Source organism: Macrobrachium nipponense, chromosome 11 (assembly GCF_015104395.2).
Source record: "Macrobrachium nipponense isolate FS-2020 chromosome 11, ASM1510439v2, whole genome shotgun sequence".
In the NCBI taxonomy this organism is placed as follows: Eukaryota; Metazoa; Arthropoda; class Malacostraca; order Decapoda; family Palaemonidae; genus Macrobrachium; species Macrobrachium nipponense.
Genome location: NC_061087.1, coordinates 87,946,945 through 87,973,409, shown reverse-complemented (window position 1 = coordinate 87,973,409; position 26,465 = coordinate 87,946,945). Strand labels below are relative to the sequence as shown.

Sequence of the window (26,465 nt, the reverse complement as noted above, 5' to 3'; positions counted from 1 at the left end):
TTGAGCTCTCAAGCTTTGAATTTGGAGGCGTGCGTATTTCAACTTTAAGCTCTGCATTTGGAGGCATGTGTATTTGAGCTCTCAAGATTTGAATTTGGAGGCGTGCGTATTGCAGCTTTCTAGCTTCGAATTTGGAGGTATGTGTATTTCAGTTTCCAAGTTCGGATTTTGGAGGAATGCATATTTCAGCTTTGATGCTCTAAATTTGGAGACACGCATACTTCATTTAGCTTTCATGCTGTGACTGGAGGCATGCGTATTTCAGTTTTCAAGCTGTGAATTTGGAGGCGTGCTTATTAAAATTTACTTCTCAAACTACCTGAGTGTGGAGCAATGAGCATTTCAGCTCCTATGAGGCGTCAGCTTGAGTATTTCAGCTCTCTTGCGATCGTTCTGATTGTAGACGCAGCAGCGCCTTATGGTGTTGGTGGTCCCATTACTGAATAACCACTGGTTATGCAACGTAAAAACACCATACAAACAATACAAACAAACTATGCTTTTGGAAGCATATTAATGGATCCGGAGCCGATCTTATCTCAGTTCTCATGCTTACAGTTCTAGGAACTATGTATTTCAGCTCGGCAAAATGCTCTCTGATCAGGTACCTTGCTTATGTCAGTTCTCGTGTCTTTTTGAGCATGGAGGGAGGCATTCTTATTTCAGCACTGGAATTGAATTCGGATTTTGGAAACATTGCCATCATTGTGTAGCCTCCACATTGTAGCTTCTTTATGTTCAGGAACGTATCATAATTTGCTATTATACCCAGAATCCTGTCCTGGGTAGTGTTATTCTTCGGATACCCCTGTTACCCTTAAAATCTTTTGTCTGTGCTTGTTCTTGTATTTTTATCTACCTTGTGGATGCTTACTGCATGCAAATTGGTTTCTCTTTTCCTTTCATATTGCTGGTAAGTGTCAGCTTTCTAGAAATTTGTTACAATTATACTGACAATTGTCACGTGAGATACAGTGCGTGAGAACTCATTTTGAGCTCTTTTTTTTTTTTTTTTTTTTTTATAGAAAATTCTGAATTGCGCGAATATTCCAAGATATTTGGTACCGACTCTTAATAATTTGAGTTTGATTAAGAATGTTTAAAGACAAAGAACAATTTTAATCTGTTGCTTATTGTAAGTTCAGTTGGGAATGAAATGATTAAATTCAATGTAAACATAATTGAATTTCATTTTTCTTCGGCGTTGAGTTCACATTTTTATTAATGTCACCAACATGTATGTATTTATACCACTCAGTATTGAAATTATGAACAATAATGTCCCTTCCAACAGTGACTTTGACTACCAATAGGAATACAAAAATCCTTTTCTTAGGTAAACTGAAGGAAGAACACCAATATCCGAAATCATTAACGAAATTTACTTGTTAGAATATTAGCTTTCCGTTTGGAAAACTGAAACTTTTTAAAATGGTTTCTTTAGACAACGTGCAAATAACATCAGTGTTGCAGCCACTTGAGTAGTGCTGGCTCACTCAAATGACGATGTATATTATTCTAAAGCTTAGTATTCATTTGTTTGTTAGGCTTATAGTATTATTTTTTATGTTAGGCTTATAGTATTAATTTCTTTCATGTTAGGCATATTTACACGTTATTCGAACATTTTTCATAAACATCCTAAAGGATGAAATAGATGAATCAGAATCAGAATATCCTGATGTTGCAATATTTTTCTAGATGACTGCCAGGAACTGGCTTTACAGAAAAAAAAAAGGGTGGGGGGGGGGGGGGCAACTGGTACGTCTATCTCGTAGGTTTCAGGCCAGGAAGCAGGGCAGGGAAAAGGGCCCCCTTCCTGGGAAGAGAGGGGCCTCTTCCTGGCCATTGCGTGAACGAAGCGTGTCATTTTCTGCGGAGGTGGTCAGGCATGGTCGACATTCCTTCTGCTTGTAATCGCATGCCTTCATGGCCCATTAGCACGTCGACGCATGCGTCCAGTGGAGCTGCCTTCGAAGCCTAGAAAAAGACTCTATTAAAGATACAAGGGCGGGAAATGAGACGCTGCAGGTTGCCTCGCATATACCGACGACAGATATATAGATTTACTCGTTGAGAACAGCCTTGTAGGTCTTGCAAATCTGTGATAGTTATATTAAAAGGAAATTGTTCACCTGTAAATGGAACTTAAATGCTCTCTCTCTCTCTCTCTCTCTCTCTCTCTCTCTGCCATGACATGCTTATAAGTAAATTACTCACGTGCGAGCATACTTTCAGAACTTATTAACACTGCCCAGAAGGGCGTTGTTGTTGTCGGAGTGAGCAAATCCGTGTTTGTGTGTGAATATGGTTACTTCAAGGCCACGTTTGTAAACACTCGCGGTACATGTAACAGATTTGTAATACACCAGGAGGCGTCATTGACGCCGACAGCAAATAAAAAAAAAAATGAAGAAACTTAATAGCCATTGTACTTTTTGATGTGCAACACCTTGCTTTGATTATGATGTAGATTTGAGTGATTGCTGACTTCTTTCCTCTGAATTTTTACATGGCAATTTCTTTGGGATGTCGTAGACCGTCAGTTGTTTTTATCATAAGTCCTGGTGATGTATTTACTTTTTTTTATAGTAGGTTATTGAAGTCTCTCTCTCTCTCTCTCTCTCTCTCTCTCTCTCTCTCTCTCTCTCTCTCTCTCTCTCTCTCTCTCACCAATATAATGGGAAATTTTTCCATTACATCCTTTCGGCTGGGACACCTGCCTTGTAAAATTCCAAGCCATTCCCAAGATAATCCACGAAATTCTAGAAGGTTGTGCTTGAAGTGAACAACCCGCACACACAAACATTGAATGTAATTGGATAGTGACGGTGATGATATTCTTGACTGGATTCTTCGCCATAGTTTGTTTTTGCGATGCTCTTTATTATGAGAAAAAGGTTCTCGCCCTTTACTTGGTTGTTTCTCAAGGCCAGTGAGGGAAGGCATCTCGGTTTCTTTCAGGAAATTCAATATGGCATAAAAGAAGTGTCGAACTATTTTATGAAACGTTTCTCAGAGCTCTGGGAAAAGGAACTTTGGGCATTTTATGAGATTCTTGAGGCATATAAAAGGAATCAAGGAGTCTTGTTTTGTTTTTATTCTATCAACAAGAAGGCTTTTCCCCAAACAAGGTTTAGCTCCCTAGAAAAGGCAAGACAGTGATCAGTAGCACATTCATAATTCAGCTGCTGAGTAACCCCGTCTGCAAAAAAAGTGTCACAAGGGTGAAAGCTTCTTTTCCCTACACAGAAGAAGGCTTACCAGTAGCTCGTCGGAAACCCTAGCTATACACTGCACCATTCACCCGATCTGCATGCTGTCTCTAGCTTAAATGTATCCCGGTGTTTTTAAAATTTTGTGTCTTACAGGCAATAGAAAATAAGACTTAGATTTCTATGAATTTTGGTTTTTATTGACAACTAAAGCAATTGTTCAGTCTTTAAAAAAAACTGTTTAAGGCCAACAAAGAGAATCTGGGAGTCGCTTTTTAATATTCTGTTATAGGGAAATAAAAGGGTTTTGGTGGTGTTTGTTGATTTTGGGTTTTGGTGGTGTTTGTTGATTTTACTTCTTGTACGAAATTATATCCTTGAATCTTGTGAATTTTGTCCCTTGAAGCAATGAAGGGAGTCTCGGAGTCCCTTTATGGTTGTCTTTTTGCCCGAAGTTAAAGGAATACCTCCTGTCCCCATATATTTGGTTTTCTTTCCCACCTGCTGACTGAACGTCACTTTTTTATGCCCTTATGGCTGGCCCTCCAATCAGTCCCCTGCTTGGCCGCCTGCTGGTGGCATCTCCACAGCATCGTTGTTGTTGCTGTGTTGTATTCCCCCTCTTGGTCGTCACCTGGCTGGACGGCACTTTGTAAGGTCCAGAGGAAAACTGAGCATTGCAGCTGGTTTGGTCGTTTTATATTAATTTGTACTATTCCTGTCATTTTAGTAGCATTTGAGGAGACTATTTGAGAGCAAACTGTTCGTGAAATTATCCGTCCTGTATTATGTCACTGTTAGAGATTTCGTTTTGGTCATTTCCTCTTATTTAAAAAAAAACTTTTTCGCATTTAAATAAAAAAAAAAAAACCTTTTGTCGCTTTTTCGTATGTTTTTATTATCCGTTAGTGGGGATTCCCCGTTCCTGGTACTAAACCATAGGCTCATTCTCTGCACCTGAGAGAGAAAGAGAGATTAGGATGGGGCGTAAGGTTATACTTGTAGTTTAAAAGTAAATAATGACTGATAACAGCCCGTGATGATAGTGGGAGAACGATAAATATAAATCGTGATAACACTGCAAAACTGCCAAATCATACGTAATGACATGGGACGAAATGGATCACCTTATTCTCTACAAAGTTTTCGACGTCCGGTGCTGTTAGTAGCGCCGACCCAATTTTCACGGTCACGGCGACATATGCTTTCATAAATATGAATGCAATTTATGCAAATGTGTATGGGGGCCATTGTTCCGCGTTTGTTGTTCGGATGTGACGAAGGGGAGAGTAGCGCTGCTGGAGAGAGGGAAGTTCTTTTGTCGTGAACTCTGTTGTTACAGTTTATTTGTTTTTGTAACCTAATTGTTCGGAACACACGGGATATGACATTTAGGAAGGATTGTCATGTCATTGCAGCGTGAAAAGGAATCCGTTGTTAGTGCAATTTATATATTTATTTTGGAAGGGCTATTGTTTTGGAGGTATAGCGTAATTTGTACGTTATTACTCATTAAAAAGTGGTATTAGTTGTTTAATTGACTGTAGAATGCGGTACAGTAATTATGAATTACTCTTTAAAATTCCTTGTATGATAAAGCAGCTATTCATGGCTTCCTACTTAGATTATATACCCATTTTGAATTTTCTTCTTCTAATGTATGCTTTGCAACTTTGCATTCGAAAGTGGTCATATTTCTTGTCCAGTAATCTAAGCTGTGAGTGTGAAGTCACTCACAGCTTAGACTACTGGACATGAAACTTGACTATTTCCCCAGTCTGTAGACTGTCATAGAAATCTACACTTTGTAGTTGACTTAATTTTTTTTCAACCATTTGAATTCCCGTTGTATGTCGTTAATGGACCGTTCACTGATATTGAAAAATCAGCAAACTTTTGTTATGGTAACGTTTTTCTTTTCATTGTTATTCTGGGTAACTTTTTTCAGTTTCTTTTCAAAGAATACATTTTTATATGTTTTGCAGGACGGAATTTCAGTTCAAAGTGGATTTTCAATGTCTTATTTTGCTTTTGCTTGTATTTTGGCATATCTTGGGGCCATTTTAAAGTATGCTAGTCTACAATTATTTGCCGCTTGCTTTTACCGATATATAGATATATCAGTCATGATGAAATAACTGTAAGGATTGAGCTGTTTATTGCCAATCCTGTCATACGACCTAAAGGAGAATTTGGTGACCTTCATTAGACAAAAAAGAAAGCATAAAGGTTCATGAAGACTTGAGGTTCAGATGACTAAGTTTCAAGGAATTCACATTTTATTTGTTTTTATTAAGACGGAAATTCGTGGGATGGTGAAAGATCTCAAGAGAGCGCATGGAACAAATGTATATCGCATCTGGATTGTTAGTTCTAGATATATAGTTTCTGTAACTTCTTACGACTGTATTTGAAATGTTTGTGTATTTTTGGAGAAAAGTCAACCATTTTCAAAGTGAAAACTTAGTGAACAGTTTTCATTGTTGTCAGTTGTTTTATGTCGTGTGTTTATTACTTCTGTCCATATCTTCATCTGTAACTTTGTTTATGCAAAGTAGTTTACTTCCTCCAGCTGTCTGTATTATATCTATATCTTTGTGGATTAAATTAATTTCAATTTATTGAATTATTAATAGCCATTTGTAATCAAATTTAAATTATGCATATTTATAGTTGTAATAAATAACATTGAATGTCTAATATATACGGCAGTGAAATGGGATGCCAGGGTTGTAACCCAACACCATGCGTTTAATACTTGTTTTCGTTTTCAGGGTTAGATATAGGGATGTCAGGGTCACTGGATCGGCAGTCCCCTTTGAATGTGACCCCCGACAGTGGATCTCTGCTCTCCCCTGCCACTTCCAACTACTCCAATACAAATGGAGAGCCCGCCTCTCCCAGGTGAGTTTCGAGATGCTGTCGTCTCCTCATTCATTTTTATCTACTCTTATCTATTATAATTGATGCTTCATTGCCATGATATATTTAAGCCACGTTTACCTGACCAGGTGGTAACTTAAATGGCCTTGGCATTATACTGGATAGATACAAAGAAAATCTTGTTAAAAGGATGAGTTGGATCTTAAGCTATACCACCCTCTTGGAAGTTGTAGGGTTATAAATTAAGTAAAGGATTTTTTAAAAATTAGAAGCAGTATGAAAGATCCATTTAGTTAATTATCTTTTCATTTTGAATAATTTTGTTAAAATATCAGAGAAATCCTTTTTGAAATCACATCAGCTGATAAATCCAGGAAAAATAGTTGCTGAAACTCTTGGGTTAGGAAAGCTGCAATAATGGTCCCAACCACATTGACCAAGAGATAATTCAGTAAACTTCTCAAGAAGTCTTTCATATTTAATGTCTAAAAAGTTGTTAGATTGATAAATGCAATGTTTTAAAGTTGATCAGTTATTTGTATAGTGGTGATGTACTGATTTTATCTTAACAAGTATATTAGGTTTATGTACTTATACATGGCTGACATTGATTTTACTATTTTAGACAAAGTGTACCATTTATTGGCAGCATTCCTATTTGTTTCTTGTAATTTCTAGCTGTACATGAAGGATACAACAGCCTAACTATTGCGACTCGGTGCTATTAATCATATAAGACTCAAGCTTTACATTTACAACAACAATAATATTAATAAAAATAATGGTGTCTTCCATGATTACTACCTGTTTGAGTATGAATAGGTAGTTCCTTCTGCAAAAAAAAAAAAATAATTCCTAAATTTCTTTCTTTTATAGCTTTTTAAATCCCTGTTAGAATATGGGTTGTCAGTAAAAGAAAGCGTATCCTTTCTAGTGTGTGTGTGTGTGTTAAACACAAATCATATGTATAATTCAATGAAAATCTTAAAAGCCTATTATTTATCACTATTATTTTTTCCCTTCTGATATTTACAAATTTTCAGTGCCGAAGTTAATGTTGCGCTTCTTTTGTAGTGTGTCCAATCCACAACCTTTCGTGATTGGATCAAGTGGAAGTGGAAGCAGCAGTGGGTTGAGCACATCTCCTACACAGTATCCACCCAACCACCCTTTGTCTGGGTCAAAACACTTGTGTTCTATCTGTGGGGACAGGGCATCAGGCAAACATTATGGAGTGTACAGGTGAGACATTACACGAGCGCAGTAGTTTCACATCCTCATTTTTATTTCAACGCATAGTTTTTTATTAGAATCCCAGAAAGAAATCACTATGCACAAGTAATTCATCAGCACACACGTAGCTACTTTGCTTGTAGGCTATTTAGTGTTTTGGTATGTAATGATGAGCACTTGAGTTGAATATCAATTATTAGGTGAGAGTAAATTAGTTAATATACATTTCTGAATTATCTGTGACCAGTTGTCATTGCTAGTGCTTATCTAGTCAAAAATACCTCTGCATATTACCTTGAAATATTCTAAAGAAAAGAAATTTCCTCTGATGCAAAGTGAAAAGCACTTGTAAACTATTTTTCAGTCAAATTTAATGGTTGCCATCACATGTTAGCTTCATTAATTTACAGTTAATTTACAAATGGGTGATTTAAAGTATTGTACGTTGGCTTTAACATGATCCTCTAGTATTTCACTGCGAGTTCCATTTTCTTTGTGAACGTAAATTTAAGAATGGTCCTTGGAAGAGAAATATATATTATTCAGGTTGAATAAAAAAGATAAAGATTTTAGTCCATTTTTTCAGCTTCATTTTCCTATTGAACAACTCTTATTTTTTCTTTCCTTCAATTTGGGTCATAAGAGTGACACTATGTAATCTCTTAATATCCTTTTCTCTTTTCCAGTTTCTTTTGAATATTAATTTGTAAAGTTTAGGAGAGACTGCTAGGTTTCTGTGCATGGCCGGACCTTCTCATTCCCTACTCATAAAGGCTTAGCTCTAGTCTTCCTTAATAGGAGAAATGGTAGGGAAATTCTGGAGTCATTTCCCTCTTATGTTGTCAGTGCAATAAACCCTTTTTGTGCAGATGAGATGAGTATATATACTGTAATCACCACACCACTAATGTAAGTTGCTTTTCCATTTCCTTCATATGGGTATGGTCATCATCATGTGGATTTTGTAATGGTGATGATGATGTCAAGGTCTTAGTGTTGACAAGACACTTCCAGAGTGGCATTGAGCATGCCTTCCATTCATTTTGGTTGGACAATTTCTTTTCAGCCTTCTATTCTTACCTCTGATTGACAGAGGAGCAATTGTTAATAATAGTAGAACCTTTGTCATTTTGGGAGGCATTATCTTCTGGTTAGCTATGCAGAGTTCAAGTCATAGAACTATTCTTATACGATCCATCATTGTGTCAGTTATGATTTCAGAAACTCCCCATAATCAGATGTAGAATTGCTTTTAATGAAAATGTGTCAAGTAAATAAGCTCTGGAAATCTAATCTATAAATAGAACACAAGTTTGCACAGATTTATGTTACTGTTACTATACCAGTTCAGCAAGGCTCCTCTAAGTTCACATCTATATAGCTGGCAAGATGGAATGTGGATCTTATGCAGTAATTGTAGACTAGTAAAAATTCAACCTTTAAAAACTGTTATTGGCAATACAAAAACTTTGAAATGACACAGTACAGTACAGCCGAAAGGTTTTCCAGTGAAAATTCATTCTGCTATCTCCAACAGATGGGTATACGGCTAAAAGATGTTTCAGAGCTTTACATAACCATAAAGCATTAGTAAGACATATCCCTTGTAGGAATTAGGTGATGTTTGGAAAGCATTTAGTGCCCATGATTGAGCCCAGACTCCTCAAATAAGGAAGTATCGAGTGTAATGCTAATTCACGTGTCCATATTGATTATATTAACTGAAGGAAATGGTTAAAGTTTATTTTAAAAAATCATGAAAGATAGTTTTATTGATTCAGTGTAGCTAAAGTCATATCAGCCTTGAAAGTCTCAGATATGCAACTGTTATTAAATTCACTTTTTTAGAAAATTGCAGTACAGTATTCATATCTTTTTTAGCCAAAAATAAAGGAAATTCTTGTAATTTCAAAATATCATAAATGTACTTTTAAAGAAGAATCCAGAATCACAAGGGAATTTTTATGTATACTTATACTTACTTAATCCTCTGGCACCCATGGGATGCATAGGGCCTCGGTGAATGAATTCACGCTCGATGTCTCTTTCCTATGCCATCTCTCTGAGCTCAAAAGAAAAAAAAATTCTTTCTGTTTATTTGAAAAAATGATTTCGCTTAAATTCTTGTTATTCTTCAACAAAGTTTTTCACTCATTCTTTGAAATATGCTGTTGTGCTTTGGGTAAAAAAACATTTCTGTAGCACTTGGTTTACTTGCTGTATGGCATTGATACCAGTGCTATCACATTACTCTAAATGCAAATAATGCCTTGCCAATACCATAGTTATTACCATCAGTTTCTTCTCAATGTTGCTGAATAATGTCAGATTCATATTTTAAGAGGATTAAGTTCTTAATGGTTTTCAGGAAAAATATAAGACCTCACTGTTGCATTTATGAAGAAATTGCAAAGCCTTGGAAGTGATGTTCCAATTTTAGCTCTGATTAATTTAATTGTATAGCATTTTGATGTCTATTTTAATATCCTTCTGCTTGACTTTTACAGATTTATTAGGCCCCTTTTGCTTTATTTTTACTCTAAATCACTGTTGTATAAATCATAATGTATTAGTTTTGGTTATTTGCAAAGGATCCCATGTAGACTGCTGTTGCAAATGAATATTGTCTGTATTTTTTAATGTTACCTCCGTTCCATTTCTAGGCACATACCCATTGCATGTTTCATTCACTGAATAACCACTTTAAATGTTAGCAGTTGTTTTAATGTATATTATATTGTAAACCTATGGTGTTTTGATTGAAAAGATTGTGTGCATTGTTGATTGCAATAATGTATTTGTTTATTGTGCATATTTTGAAAATTTTATTATTTTGTTGCTTATTATCAGGACAAAATGTCCAGTGTACTGAATATTGAACTCAATTGTTCCCTGACCAGCTTGGTTATATGCAAGTGTGGGCATGAGTAATCATGTGATTGCATCTGATTTGTCATGCTAGTCATATTGTGTGTGATGTCATTTAAATTCAGTTTTATTTAAATTGGCATGATTACCGTCTCCAAGCACTTAAAAAAAAAAAAAAGACCCCATCATAATAAAAATTTGCCGCTTCTTTTTCAGTTGTGAGGGTTGCAAAGGTTTCTTCAAGAGAACCGTTCGGAAAGACCTCTCATATGCCTGTCGAGAAGACAGAGTCTGTACAATAGATAAACGACAACGTAATAGATGCCAGTATTGTCGATATCAGAAGTGTCTATCCATGGGCATGAAGAGAGAAGCGGTCCAGGTAGGGGGAATAGAGGTGGGCTTGGTTGTTCTGCACTGGGCAGACTTCCTTCATTTTGTTTTGTTGTCCGCATGATTGGTGTATAGCATCCATGATTGATTGAGAGCACTGATTCATATTCTCATGAAATTTATAAAAATGTTATACTGTAGAAATTGTTTGTAAATATAGCACTTGAATTATAATTTGGTTTACATAAGATGTGGCACGAGTGGTTCTCAAACTAATGGCCTTGCTTTGTTACAAAAGTGATAAGTTGGCTGTATTCTGAAAGAAAAGAAATATTATCGGATTCTGTACTAGAACCAATTTCTCTTGTATGTAAGAAGATAATTCGGAAGAGTACAATTGTAGTCTTATGGGAATGCCTGATTCAAACTTGAATTTTAAGTTTCAGCAACATGATATTGAAGTGGAATTGTCAATTGAAGTTTCAGCCAGATGATATTGAAGTGGAATTGCCAACTTTTTTTTTTTTAATAGATCCTATTTACTATTTTTTTACCATTAGTGGAAAATTAAACATTTTCATTTATACAAAATTTATCAAGGTTTTTGTGATTTCCCAACTTGCATTCGTTCCTTACTAGCAGTGTGGATGAATTAACCCTTTCAGAGTCTGTGAACATACATCATTGTTTAACAATTCAAATTCCTTTCAAGTATCAAACTGTACAATCATTTTCAACTCCTTTTTGTATATTCACTAATATAAATGTATACAATTGTTTACTTCCTGTGAAGTAATTGCATAAAATTTACTAGTACAGTATTAGAATATAATTTTAATGTGTCCAGTTTATTTTGCATAACCATACAATGTAGCAAAGCACCAGGAATAATCCTGTATTTTTGGACATAAAAAAAACTGATTTCATTAGAGGCCAAGATACTTTTGTATCTTTCCCCTCTTCCATTGTGTTATAAATAAATAAAAGCCGATTGCAAATTCACTGTACTGTCATACAAAAGCATAGAGTATTAATTTCAAATTAATTCTGACTATAGTAATATCAAATAAAAAGTTGAAAAGAAATGAATAAACTAATAATATACAAACTAAATTACAACTGCTTGTCAGTTTTTAACAAAACATCTTCTCAGTCCTGTTTGAGTGACTGAATCTGACAAGTTTCTTCAATAAACATCTTTCAAGAAAGGATTGTTATGGAAATGTACAATTACAAGCAGGCCAGAAAATTTGCAAACCACAGATAAAAAGTACTTGAAATATTGAAATGAGAATACTGTATATTCACTAATATAAGCGCAGTACATGTAAGCAGTAATATAAGCTCTCCATCTACCTTATGGATAGATGCTGTTTCTTTATCACCCAGTTTTTGCTTTGTTCACAGATCATCTCTATTTTTTTGGATGGTGATGCTGTTATAATTTCAGTTATTGTGAAGGTACTCTACTTTTTTTTTCAAAATGTTGTGAAATTAAGAATCTTAAAATTACCCCTTAGGAGGAGCGCCAGCGAACGAAAGGTGACAAAGGGGATGGTGACCCAGATTCATCATGTGGAGGTATCCCAGATATGCCAATTTCCAGTATCCATGAAGCAGAAACTATTGTTGACCCTACAGATGAGCAACCTGTTGATCAAGGGGTCAGTAACTTTAAGAGACTTCACTATATTTTACTTCTCTCAGCATCTGAAGTTTGGAACCAATGTTTAGTTTTCAGAATCTTTTGATTTTCCTTTGTTTAAGGATGTGAACACATGTACAGATTTTATACTTTCATTATTGTAATGAATTATGTTTGTGCCACAGCTGGTATTGCCCCATGGGTACTTACTGCTTAGTTTGCCTTGTATAGTGCATTGTAAAATGTACTAAAAAATTTTATGTCAAGGACTAAAATTTTTTGTCAATTTCCTTTTGGTCCCTGCTGCATTACTCTGTCATATACGTCTCATCTGTTTTTATTCATAAAGAATCTTCTTAATAAGCTCTTTACTTTTTAATTTGAAATGATTCCATTTTCAATTATCAAAAGCAAATCCTTTGGCCAAGTCCTTGGAAAGTCGGCTTCAGGACCTAGTCTTGAACTATTTTTACTTTTAAAAGTGTTAGCAGTAAAAATAAGCATATGAAGCATTGGGAAACTGTTCTCTTACAGATTGGTGTCATAGTATTCATAATATAGTTTGGAAGTAGTTTCACCTATAAATAAATGTGATTTTTCTTGACCATTGTACTGTCAAGTGAAAAATAAAATGCAAAATAGCTGGCTCTGTAAAGCTGTCTCCAAAAACTGTACATGGTAGGTATAATGTCTGAATATGATATTGCAGTAGCTTATATAACCAATTTTGTCTTTTTAGAATAGAGTAGAACAGAGTAGAATTTAGGCCAAAGGCCAAGCACTGGGACCTATGAGGTCATTCAATGCTGAAATGGAAATTGAGAGTAATAAGGTTTTAAAGATGTAACAGGAGGAAAATCTAGTAGTTGCATTATGAATCAACTGTTAGGAGATGGGGGAGAGTAAGTTAGAAAAAAGAGAATATGAACGTAGGTATGTACGGTAAAAGGAATGAAAGGGGTTGCAGCTAGGGGCCAAAGGGACTGCAAAAAAACCCTTAAGTAATGTCTACAGTACATTGCCTGAGGTGCACTGATGGCACTACTCTGTATGGGAAATTTGGTCTTTTTACAATATAAAATAAGATTCAGTTTCTTGAGAAAAATGTTAAATGTGAAGTAGTTAAATTTTGGAATAATATAGTATGTTAAATGATTGTTGTGAAATCAATATTATTTATTATGCTGAAGACCTTTATTATGTGGAAAACTGAAAACCGTTTGGAAAATTTATTTTGTACATCACAAAGAAAGGTAACGTGAATGGTTGAAAATGACTTATAAACAACCTTTAACAAAGATGAATCCGAGTACTACTACTCACAGTAGTCTGTTATGCTGTACTGTATTTGGTAACTTCATGGCTGTTGAATGTTGTTTCTATTTGGTTGGTCACATATGTACATATTTTATTAGATGGTAAGTTCACTTAGTTCCTGGTAATGATAACAGTTCTTGCACACTAGGGCTGGTTGGATTGTCCTTATCTGTTGTGGGCGATTTTGTGACTGGTTTAATATGGTAAATTTCTTACTGTTTTTTTTTCCTAGGTCTCAAGCCCCAATATACACTTTTTTTTTTTTTTTTTAATTTTATTCAGCCAGTGTTCTAATTTCTGATTTTGAGTTTCCTCCTTTAATATTGAATTTTACCATCTCTTTTGGTGCATTCATACTTATTGGCCTCATTGTTAATGTAGTTTTTCTTTTTCAATATTTCTTTTAAAAGTTGAAAGTCGTACCTCTTCCATCCACTTAAATAATTTGTAGATATAGAAAAGTTAAAAGGTATGTTTTCTTTCTCAGTGTCCAGATTATATTCTTTCTCTTTTCATTCTTCGAGTCATACATATTCTTTGTCCTGTCTTCGAAAGGTACCAACGCGCTCTTTGCCTTACTTTAAGCAAATATAGAGTAGCTTTAGGGGTGGCCTTTTCTTTGATTTTTGTTTTTTTGTATTTTGTTTTTGTCCAATACCTACTGAGTTCCTACTAGTCGTAGTCCTTTTTCCTGTGCCTTCTCTTTTCAGAATAGTCTGGAGAGTTTTTTCAAAACCTGTTTCAGCTAGCATTTACTTGAGTTTCCTATGTTTTGTTTTCTTTTTGATTATGATGGTTGGTCATAGCACATTCATGAATGTGCCCCAAAGGAGAAAATTGGAACAAGGTAAATGGGTTGGGCAGACAAGCAGAAAAAATGCAAAGTGAACAGTTGAAAAGTAACTGCAGTGTGCATATGGAAGCCTGTTAATTTTGCTGTTTTGTGTCCCAATATTTTGTAAAATCTTTGTTTTTTTTTTTTCCTTTAGGCCTAGTCTGTATAAGACATATATTTTACATTAACAGGATGCTGTAACAAATATATGCCAGGCAGCTGACAGACATTTGGTGCAACTTGTTGAATGGGCAAAACATATTCCACATTTTACTGACCTTCCAGTAGAAGACCAAGTCGTCCTTTTAAAAGCAGGTAAGGTTTTATAATAATCACTGGCAGTTCTCTTAAAAAATATTTGCATCCAGGGAAAGTATTAGAGCTATGAAAATGCACATATATCCCAGTTTTTACATTAAAAAATTTGTCGGCTCAAACATTTAGAATTGATGATATAATTTTGTTATGTAGGTAAGTGTTTCAATAGACGACTTACTCGAAACTAATACCACTACTTTGTTTGACAGGGTGGAATGAACTACTCATAGCAGCTTTTTCACACAGAAGTATGGGTGTTAAAGATGGCATTGTTCTGGCAACTGGATTAGTGGTAATAAATATATTTTTCTAACCTTTTGTGTTTTGGTTTAAGTTTCTCAAACCTGGTAGCCTCAGTGTCCATGAAATTCATTAGTGTGGAATATTAAGTTTTTGCAGTTGTTTTTATTGAAGTCAGTAATTGTGAAATTTTAAAGTTCTTACATTATTTATATATTGTATTGTAATTATGCATGGTTAAATTGAACTGTCCAGTATTTCAGTTTAGTAAACTTTCTTTTTTTCTTATCAAAACTAGGTACATAGGAGTAGTGCACATCAAGCTGGTGTTGGTGCAATCTTTGACCGTGTCTTGTCAGAACTTATAGCAAAAATGAAGGAGATGAAAATGGATAAGACGGAGCTAGGATGTTTACGATCCATCGTTTTATTTAATCCTGGTAAGTTTTCGTATAACTAATTTTGGGTGCCAAAGAATGGGCAGTATTGAATGCAGAAATTACCTTAGGCTACCACCTAATTGCTACTTCTGTAACATATTTTGAAGGTTGGAGATATGCCAATCTGGGTTGTATGTGCTTCATCTTCATAGTACTTACAACTAAAAAATGGAGAGTAATATGTACCTAGCACTACAAGTGCAGGAACTAATCCCCAAGTATCTGCAGTAATTGATCAGTACTTCCGTGATGCTGAAAAGGTTGGGTGAAATTATGTGCAAAACAAAGAAAATTGTGGAAAAATCTGATTTTTTAAATTTTTTTTATTAAAATGTCCAACTGCAATGGGGTATGAATATAAGGATTGTGTTAGGTCATCCTGAGATTTTGAGAACTTGTTACCTTGCTCAGGACGTGACAGATCAGGCAAAACAGAGGGAAGGCATAAACTTCAAGATTGTCCCAATGATGTTGAAGGGCATCCTCTGATCTAACATGAGCCTTCCCAAAGAAGAAATAGCCTGTTTGCAATGTCCTGACGTAGAGACCATTCCATGCCAAGGATTTGGTTCTGTCAGCTTAGTGTGTCGGCCATTATGTTTCTCTTGCGCGGAATGTATCTGGCTGTGAGCTCCACAGAATTGTCAGTTGCCCACTGATGTATCTCTACTGTCAATGAGTGGAGTTGATGAGATGTTAGCACTCCCTGTTTGTTGACATAGGTTACCACTGTGGTGTTGTCTGACATCAGAGTGATTGAACGTCCCTCTTCCTTCTCCCAGAACTCCTTGAGTTCCAGAAAGGCTGCTTTTAGTTCCAAGACATTGATGTGAAGCTTCCTGTCCTTGACACTTGCAACATCCGAAGCCAGAAGGTCCTCAAGATGAGCGCCCCAACCATCGAAGGACACATCCGAAAACAGGAGATAATTTGGATGGGGAGAAAGTATAGGGACTCCTATTGTAAGATTCTGATCGTCCAACCACCAACACCGGTCTCTTCTCACCTGATCTGAAAGTGGTACTTGCTGTTGAGAGGAATCGCCCTGCCAGGGACCAGAACTTCTTCAACCTCCATTGAAGAGAACGTAGGTGGAGTCAACCATGAGGGACCAGCTTTTCTAGGGATGTCAAGATACCTAGCAGAACCTCCCACTGGTGAACTGGTCCTTTGGCTTATGATGGAGAACCGTGCCACCGTCCTGAACTTCTGTAACCTCTGGTCCAACGAAAACCCTCGACACTACTGTATCCATGGATATACCAAGATACAGAATCCTCTGGCTAGGGACTTCTCCAGGTTTACCGCAATACCCAGGCACTTGCAAAACTGGTGTAGGTGATTTCTGTCTTGAAGTAGCTTTTCTCTGGAACTTGCCAAGACCAGCCAGTCATCGGGGTATCTCGGTAAACAAATCCCTTGAGCATGAGCCCACTTTGAGACTAGGGCAAAGACCCTTGAACTGGAAGATCTGCTCTCCAAGACTGAAGTAAAGGAACTTCCTGGACGAAGGGTGTCCTATTGTTAAGATCTCAGGTTTGTAAGCTATGAAAAATGCAAATTGATTAAAAATTTGTCATTTTAGGTTGGTATGATTTGGCTTGAGTATTGAGGGAAAATTTAAGTCGAGCACTTCAATTTGAACTGTTGGTAAAATGCAACTTTTATGCCCCTAATTTTCACCTCTCCTTATTAAATTATGACAAGTAGTAGACAAGATGGAGATTGGGGGAGAAACAGCTTAGCTTCTGTAGATTATTACAGAAAGGATGCCATGTTGTAGAGATAATGATGCATAGATCTTCACATAGAGGGATTGCAAGTAGCATGTTTCGTCTCCAACAGCACCCATCCACTTTTAACCATAGGTCTGCATATAGCACAGATGCGGAGTGCTGTGGCTCAAGGTTTTAGGAACTTCTCCATTAATTTATGGTATGTTCAAACTGTGTGAAGATAAAAACCTTGAAAAAAACTTTTTTGCAGCAGTGTATTTTTCCCAGGTATACAAACCAGAGACTTTCATATAATGGGTATCCTTCAGTGGGAGTTGGAACAGCTGTTGAATCTTATTAACAAGGTGTAACTGGTGGAGAGAGGAGGAACATCATCTCTTTTGCTTCACACACACACCACTTCAGTCTTTCCTTCCTTCAGCCCTAGGATAAAGTGGGTTGGTTGAGGTGGTGCAATCTATATGAAAGGTTCTGGTTTGTAAACCTAGGAAAAACAGTGCTTTAAAAAACTGTTCCTTATTCCTAAGGGGGCACAACTATTGCATTGCTTCAAAAAATTGTCCTAAAGGGGTACAACTACTGTGTTATGTATGTGGAGAAATATCCATTAGGAAGGAGGTTCTAGACCCAGTTAGAAAAGGTGATTCAACCTGTAAATACCATGTTCCTGGTTGCCTAAGAGATGCAATGAAACCTGTAACCTCCTACTGGTCTGCTGAAAAGTAGATGAGCAGTAGGACCCTGGACCTCAAATCCCAGATAAAACAAGAGGGAACTTGAGAAGGAACAATATTATTTTGGAGAACCATGACATCTTCCTTGAGAGGTGTTAAGTTGATGAGCAGTTTTATTCTGGCTAATACTAAATAATTTGTTCAGAAAAAGCTCTGTGTCCTTTCTTGACCTTGTTAAAAGAGAAAAGATAGAACAATGCATTCTAAGCTACGTGGAAGATGGTTGTTGTGCACTTACCAATGTGTCTTAATTCTGGCTTGTACCTCACCCCGGACATAGTCCCAGAAGAGAAACGGAAGGAAGTGAGAACTATTCACTCTGTGTTCACACTTCTGACAAGGACATACCAAGCTTAAGTACTTAGATGGGGCTTGTTACAACACAACTTGTTTAGCAGACAAGAATCCCAGAGAAGTGTCCAGGCACTTGTGGTTAACATCCTTTGCCAAATACCTGCCCTTATTACATGAAATAAGTTGTGAAAGGTGAGAGACTGTCTCATGCCCTAAACTTTGTGCTCTCTTGACAGACTTCACAGGAAAGCAATGGTAAAACTACTCGATAACCCTACAATGCCAGAAGGAAAGGATATTCACAAATACCTTATCCTTGTGTCTGCCTACACTAGTGAAGTCTCCTACACTCCAGGCTCAAGGAGTAGGTCCTTTTCAGATAGTGCTTATAGGCACTGACTGTGCACAACAGCACCATATCTGGGACTCCACAACAAATTCTTGGAGGTAAGGAATCAAGACACTCTTGAACCTTTTGTCTGGAACTCAAGGGTTCTTAGTCTTGGCCTTAAACTCTGGGAGGAAAGAGGTAGATCCTTACCCTTCCAAGTGCTGAATGAGGTATGAAAGGCCATGCAGTTCCCGAAACCCTCATTGCTAAAGCTAAATCTAAGAAGAAGATAGTCCATAGTGTTGGGTGTTTGCCTGAGGAACACAGTAACAATACATCCCCCTCTAGGGGCCAAAGCTCCTGGAGGAGGAAAATGCTGTTTGTTTCTCATGAGCATAGTTAACTCCACCATGGTAGAAAGATCCACTCCCCCAGAAGTTTGTAGAGCCAACATAAGGCTAGCAATAGCCTTTTACTGCAGAAACTTAAAGGTGCTCATCTTGACAAAGGTTGATGAGGAAATCTGATACTTGTTAAACAGATACTCTGATTGCAGAATACACCCTCCTGCAATGCCAATTGCAGAAGATGGCCCCCTTTCCCTGGTACTTGTTACAAGAGAGAAAACAGAGGCATCCAGACATCTCTCACTGCCCTGTAAGAAAAGCCTCTCTCTCTCTCACAGTCATACTAGATAAGCTCCATCCATAAACTGGAGGGACTGAACTCTTTGGTGGTAACTGCAACGTGGTCGATATTGTAGGGTGGGCAGCTGTCAGTAGGTCTGCATACCACTTGATTGTATGGCTAATGAGGAACCACCAAAAGTTATTTGAAAACCTGGTGTGACAAATACAATGTTGATCACCCTGCAGAAAATGTTGAAAAGTGGATAGATGTTTACATCCCGATTGTACCAAGCAATTTGGAATGTATCCTTCATTGCTGCCCTTGGGTGTGGGATTGGGGAACAGAAGACTGGCAGTTTTCTGTTCAGTCTGGTTGCAAACAGATCGATCATGAGGACTCATAACTTTAACAACTTCTGTGGCCCCATTATCTGACTCCACCAAGTAAGGTGATTGGCCAGAATATGCAACACTAACTGGCACAGGTTCCAAGACACTGTCCCTTAGTTTGTTGACACAGCAGTGACAGTGGTGTTGTCTCTCATCAACACCACAGAGTGCCCTCTCACACTGTCATGGAATACTAGCAGCACTCATCAGGCCTTTGATATGTATATAGAATTTGTGCGTCCACACACACACCTGAAATGAACTCTCCTCTCAGGTGTGAACCCCATCACTTCCAAAATATGCTCACAAACAGAAGTATCTCCAGAGCAGGGAGCTCAGAAGATCTCCCCTTAAGAGCTATCTGTCATATAACCGTCATGCAAAGTTTTCTCTCACTTCCATGATTTAAGAAGGAGGATCCTGAGAGGAGGCCCAATTCTATGTCAGTTGCCATTGAGGCGACTAAAGGTGGCTCTGCTTGTGGGGCGGGGGAAAGTTTCCTAAACGACTGTAGATGATCCAGGATCACCTGCCCAAGCTGAGACAGTTGTTCATGTTGCAACAGGAACTGTACTGCTATCTCTGAGGTTGCTTAGATGAGAGCCCAACTGGAAGACACTTACTGTTACCATGTCCAAGTACATACCCAAATACCTTATTTGCTTCTGTGGAAGGAGGTTGGACATCTACCAGTTGTGATCTGAAGTTGAAACATAAAGCTAGCTGACAGTCCCTGACCTTAAGGTCTTCCCAGGTCTTCCCAGTAGGAAGCTAGGACTAAACAACTGTCCAGGTACAGGTACTTGCAAGTAAAAGGTGAAACCAGCGATCTACAACTTCAATACCACCTTTCACAATTGCTTCCAACCCTGCCAACAAGGCCCAAGATTTCCACAAATGTAGAGAGTAAGTCAGGAACAGTATTGGTGTCAGAAAGGGGAGGACAGACATTCATGAACAGATGTCTTTACCTGTCCCACAAGTGATGAAAGACCCAACAAGATAAAACTGTGTATCAACATCAAGTAAAATTGTAAATGAAAATAAGAAAGAGGTAATTAAATCCCTCACACAACTGTAAGTCAAAATAGATTGCCAATGTAGTTCCTCAGTCCTCACCAATAATTACTACAAGTATAATTTGCAAACACACAAATTCACAGTGAACGTGAATATAATTTACAAGTGTCCATGCAGCAAATCATCATAAACACACCAGTTAAGATATATCACAAACAGGTTAAATACAGGTGAATGGCCTCAAGTGGATAACAGAGCTTTGGTTAATCCCGGATATTTGAAGCTCTTAACAATACCAAAAAGTTGCTGACTTTGTATTCAACCTTGTGATGTGTATGCAATAAACTGCTGATATGTTTTTGACATATTTTACTGCAGCAGTGGATGTATCCTAACAAAGACATCAAAGCAAATGCAAAATAAGAGACAATGGCTACATTTATGCTAATCATCTATTACATAATGGATAAAATATTTAAAAAATTTTTTAGGGAAACTTCAATTTAAAGACCTTAAAAATGACCCTAATAAATAATAATGAAACAAACTACCAAGAGATACAAAGCTCTGTTCAAAAATGAAATTTATGAGAAAAAAAAATATATCTACTTGTAATATAAAATGAAATGATAAAATTTACCTTTCATTATTCATAAAAACTTGGCAAAATGTTATACTACATCCAACAGATCTATTACTCAATGGAATATAAATGGGTTTCAGACTTGGTTACATCCTGGAGGTCAGTGTCTCCTCAAAGATAAGTGTTCCATTTGGAATTTATTTACAATAACTATAAAACAAAGTTACTTTATTAATAATTTGTTCTTAATCTTGAAATTGTGAAGATGACAACTTGGAAGTTGCCATCCTGTAAAAAAGAAAAAAAATTATGTATGAAGAAAATTAAGGTACATATATAATGGAGATTTTCAAGTCACAGCAAATTAAGTTAAACTAACACTCGATACAAAATTTAACAGTCAGCCATATAAAATTTATACAGGTACTGCTTTAATTAAATCTTCAGTTCAATTTGTGCTCATGTAGGTATTAAAGGAAATGATAAAGCTAATATAGCAACAATGCTACAACTACGTACTATGACATGATCATATGTAGATGATCCTTTTAGTGATTACATAGCATCCCTAAAACCCATTATAATCAATGAATGGCAGAATTTGTGGAATAATGAACCTGATATTAACAAATTAAAACAGATCACAAGCCCAATGTTGGGCTATGGAATTCATCATGTCAAAAAGAATGACTAATAACTTGTCTCCTCTTGTAAATGGTCATTCTCATTTGACCCAAAGATATTTGATGAATAGCCCACATAAGCCAATCCTTTTATGTACAGAATGTAGAGAAACAAAATTAGTTGGAGATTTTTTTCAGTGTCCATTTTCAATTAATTTAAACAATTTTTAGAAAACTACAATTTAAATTATATAAAATCTAAACCTTGCGAGAGCTAAATAAATTAGCTCAGTGGTCTGGCTAAACTAATTAATTAATAATAATACGAATTTGGGATATCCAAACACCTTCCAGACATTAGCAACCAATAATTTAGTTGAACATTTGTGCAGAATCAAAAGAGAAATGAAACCAACTGCATTGAACTTTGAAACTTGAAAATATGATTTTAAAATATTTACCTTCAAGAAAAGAATGTTAACATGCCCTATCATTGAGCAGTGAATCATCTCCAGGGAACAGGCATAGGTAACATTTCATTGAAAATAAGTAGCAATATTTCAATAATTATTAATTAGCTAGCTAAAATGTATTTGAAATTTTCAGTCTATAGTACGTACAAAGTACTTATGAGAAGTTATTATATATGAACCACGATTTATTTTATTACTTTTATACAAGATGACCCTCTCAGGCTGTCCCAGCGAGTGTGAATACTTTTATCCAAGTAGTATGCTTAGTTATCTTTTATAATGTACTAATTAACAAAGTAATTAAAATGAAATTCATATTCCAGATGCCAAAGGACTAATTGCATGTAATGAAGTTGAAATTCTACGAGAAAAAGTATATGCAGCTTTAGAGGAATACACTCGCACAACCTACCCACATGAACCAGGTCGTTTTGCAAAACTGTTGTTACGATTACCAGCTCTCAGATCTATAGGCCTAAAATGTCTCGAGTATCTCTTCTTATTTAAGGTAAGTACAATATTATCATGTAGAGTCGTTACAAGTTTGGCTTAAAGTAATGTACTGTTGGTGAAATATTGTTACATAAATTGGCAAATTCCTTTAGAGTACTTCTATTCAGAATATGGCAACTGTCTCCCTATACATGCTGACAGCTCAGAATTATAATCTGTTTTCATAAGTTCACTCTGTCATATTTTTACAATGGTTTACATATTTAACAAATGGCTCAAATGTTTTTAGATAAGTAAATCATGATTATAACATCCTTAACAATGTTTAACTTATGGATCCTCAAATTGTGTTGAGTAATGAATATTCTAGTCTGCTTCAATACAGTTTTCAGTCAGTACAAGAATTATTTGAAATGGCACCCCCCCAAAAAAAATATTTATATAAAATTATTACATCAAGAATCTTTAAACATCTTTCATAATCAGCCTTCAACTTAAAATCAGGGTTTCCCTTGATAGGGTTAGACATGAAAGGTGTTCTCTCCATTCTTTTTGTCTTTGTGTTAACTAGGTCAAATTAGTTGTCAGTTTTTAATCATACAGTAGGTTATATGAGCAAATTGTTTAAATTTTCTTTTTTGGTCTTTCAGTTAATAGGAGATACACCTCTGGATAACTATTTAATGAAGATGCTTGTCGATGGTCCCAACACCAATAATCCTTCTTCTAACTAGAACTTGGTGGAAATAGTAATATAGACAGTAAAGTGCATGTATTACCTTGTTTCCTCTTAAATGGGCATATAAAGCAATGACATCTGTCCAGCTAGGCAGTATGTGTAACTCCATTAAAAATCTAAACCAGACAACGATCATTACATGTACTGTACTGTCAGGATAGTGAAGCAATACTGGACAATAAACTACTAAGTGAACTACACCAGCTACAGGACTTGCAAATGCAATGTGTTCATTTAACCATATGTTGTGAAAGTATAAGTGTAGTAGCGTATAAGACCGGTGCTTCTGAATCATTTGATTCATGTCATTGAGTGTGGAAAATATTTTGAAACTGAAATGATAGTTAATGTGTAGACCAAATTTTAATTGTCATGTATTGGTAGTAATGTAAACATTTCAGTTCTTTGTATAAAATAAAAGTACAAATTTGGAAAATTTGGAAAAAAACAGGTCAAGATATTTCCATGAGACATATGATGTTAAGAATAAGAAATATCTTGTACGTATTACTAGTGGCTTTCACTTTTATGTACATTTTTTAGAATGTGCACAGTTGCACTGAAGTTGAGAGTTCTGTGTTTACTGTAATTAACCGTATTTGTAATACTGGTGCTATGAATTTGAAGCAACCAATGTTGACTTTTTCACTGTTATTACATGTGAAGCAGTGAACTCTTGCTGTAACCATACAAAAAGTCTTTTGTATCTTATAATTTATAGTCGTATATTTTCTTTTGCTTACTGTAATTTTAACATCATGTCCTAGTACAATCATCAAAATATAATTATGTATATATAGTATCATTTCATTTTCATCTCATATTTCACCAGTTTATGATTTTCAACTTTGTATCATATTCATCTCTGCATTTATGTGCAATTGTATAGATGTCACACATCCATTATATGAATGGTTATATGCCACATTAATGTGTATATTTAATTATTTTGTGGTAGCTGTGCTCCTTAAGTAGGTCTGTATGGTAGTACTTTATAGTGAAATTATTAAAATTTTATTTTGAAATTAAAATGTTCCATACATACTTAAGATATACTGAGGTTTTTACTCACATTGTACAAATGAAGAAGTACGCTTTTAACTGTATATTTCTTTCAGTAGTAGTTGTAGGTAAATTTGTTTTGGTGCCCATATTTGGCACAATGCATTGTATTTATTCCAACCATTAATTTTTTTTATGAGTTAACATCCGAAGAAGTGGCATATAAAATAAATTGTATGTATACATATACTGCAACTATTTTATATATATATATATATATATATATATATATATATATATATATATATATATATATATATATATATATATATATATATATATATATAACAAGAATTTTATGCATCACTATATCAGGGTTTATGAAAATGAAAATTACTGTATACTATTGGAAATGTAGGAAACCTAAATTTTTTATTTCTGATACTTTTGGTAGATTACTATTCAGGGATTTGTTTTTAAACTATTTTAACTAATATTGAATATTAAAAGTTGTTCCCTTGACATTAATGGTTGTGAAATAACTGCGTTATTGTACCAAAGGCAGTCAAGTTGTAGAAAACTGCCCTTAATGTTGATTCTGATTAACAGTGTTGCTCATGTTGTGATCATTATTGAACTTGTATCACTTGTTAATACGGCATTTACAAGTATTAGTACACAAATATTTCTTTCAGGAAATACAAGACAAAATGAGTTGTCGTATGCAAGATTAGTTTTAATAATTCTTGATGTAAAACTTTCAAACATTTCAGAAGATTATGATGATGGTAATGTCTGGAAAATCAGCATTTAACATCATCTATTCATAGCATATTTAAAAAATATGTTTTATTGATTATATCAATATTTATTCACCCCAGGGTTTACTTATGCTGAAGACAATTTGTCATACCATGTGGTGATAGTTTTATGTAGATGAGTTGTTAGCTAATTTAGCAATTTGTAGGGATTTTACACTTTTGTAAGCATTATTGGTTTTTACTTTGTGTGAACTTTGCCAGGTGCTCAAGAAAACAATAGTGGTTTCAAATATTTTTGAGTTTTTTAAGCCAAGAGGCAGTTATGAAATTATGTGGGATAGTTTTTGGTATTCAACAGTATTTTTGAAGTGTTGTTATACAGTAAAAGCATATTATATAAATCAAGCAGTTGACCCATTTTTTCATTTTTAGGGTTAAATTTTGCTCTGATGTTTTGAAGTTGATTTTACAACTTAAGTGATAACATGTAACTTTACTAGCTACAAGTGATGTAGCCAAGTTTAGTATTTTTCAATGTTTCCTATTCCAGTGTTGGCCTATCAGAGGCATGATGAAATAAATACATCTTGAGTGTATTGTTGTTTACTTTGCCAAAGCTTATTTATCCCTTTATAGTGTATTATTTCATTATCAAACTACATCACTGAAATGTTAAAAGTAATAATAATCCTGAAAAACAAAACCAACCCATAATGGACACAAATCAGTGTTAAACCCACATAACTGTAAACATAAAAGTACCTCTAGAATTTTAACATCAAAACATTGAAAAAAAAGTACTAAATCAATCCAGTACACCAACGTAAATAAGATAAAACTATGATCACAAAAGATAAATCTTTCATAATAGGGGTGCACCATAAAAGGGTGATCTTTAGACCAAATAATTATTTTTTTTAACTTTTTTTTTTTTTTTTTCAGTGCAAACCACTGTGACAAAGCTGTATACTGTATAAGCTGTGCAACCAGACAAATATACACAGGAAAGGACAATCCTCTCTCTATACTGATGCATCTACTATATTCAACCAGCAGGGATGTTTGTATAAAGCAAAGGTTATCTATAAAATTTCGAAAATTTGTCATAAATTTGTACATTTGCTCAATGTCAAACAATTGCCTTACATCCTTAGAAGGTGACTGAAGCAGAGAAGTTCTCACACAAGGAATGCTGTTAAAAAAGGCGTACATATATCTTTACATATTGTCCACCTAATTCAGGCTATGGGCTTGTTGATATTCCGGTCGTGATAAGGACTGTTCACCATGTAAGGGAAAAGGAACAGATGCTCCATTAAAGTCCACCTCATTCTAGATAGCACTATGCCAAGATTTAATGAGACAATGAA

At 35.5% G+C, this 26,465-nt stretch overlaps 1 protein-coding gene across 14 annotated transcripts in view; it reads left to right on the top strand.

Annotated features, from left to right (window-relative positions):
* Positions 1–25,689, top strand: part of LOC135207012 (retinoic acid receptor RXR-like) — a 534,958-nt gene extending 509,269 nt beyond the window's left edge. For 10 of the 14 annotated variants that reach the window (XM_064238697.1, XM_064238706.1, XM_064238693.1 and 7 more), the window contains 9 exons: positions 5,990–6,119; positions 7,173–7,340; positions 10,416–10,596; positions 12,053–12,196; positions 14,521–14,644; positions 14,857–14,939; positions 15,186–15,327; positions 22,464–22,648; positions 23,244–25,689. In XM_064238697.1, the coding sequence (XP_064094767.1) occupies positions 5,990–6,119; positions 7,173–7,340; positions 10,416–10,596; positions 12,053–12,196; positions 14,521–14,644; positions 14,857–14,939; positions 15,186–15,327; positions 22,464–22,648; positions 23,244–23,327 (1,241 nt within the window). In that variant the 3' untranslated portion in view covers positions 23,328–25,689. The remainder of the gene's footprint in view (positions 1–5,989; positions 6,120–7,172; positions 7,341–10,415; positions 10,597–12,052; positions 12,197–14,520; positions 14,645–14,856; positions 14,940–15,185; positions 15,328–22,463; positions 22,649–23,243) is intronic. The other 4 variants (XM_064238694.1, XM_064238678.1, XM_064238712.1 and 1 more) reach the window with 1 other exon arrangement.
* Positions 25,690–26,465: the final 776 nt, after the last annotated feature.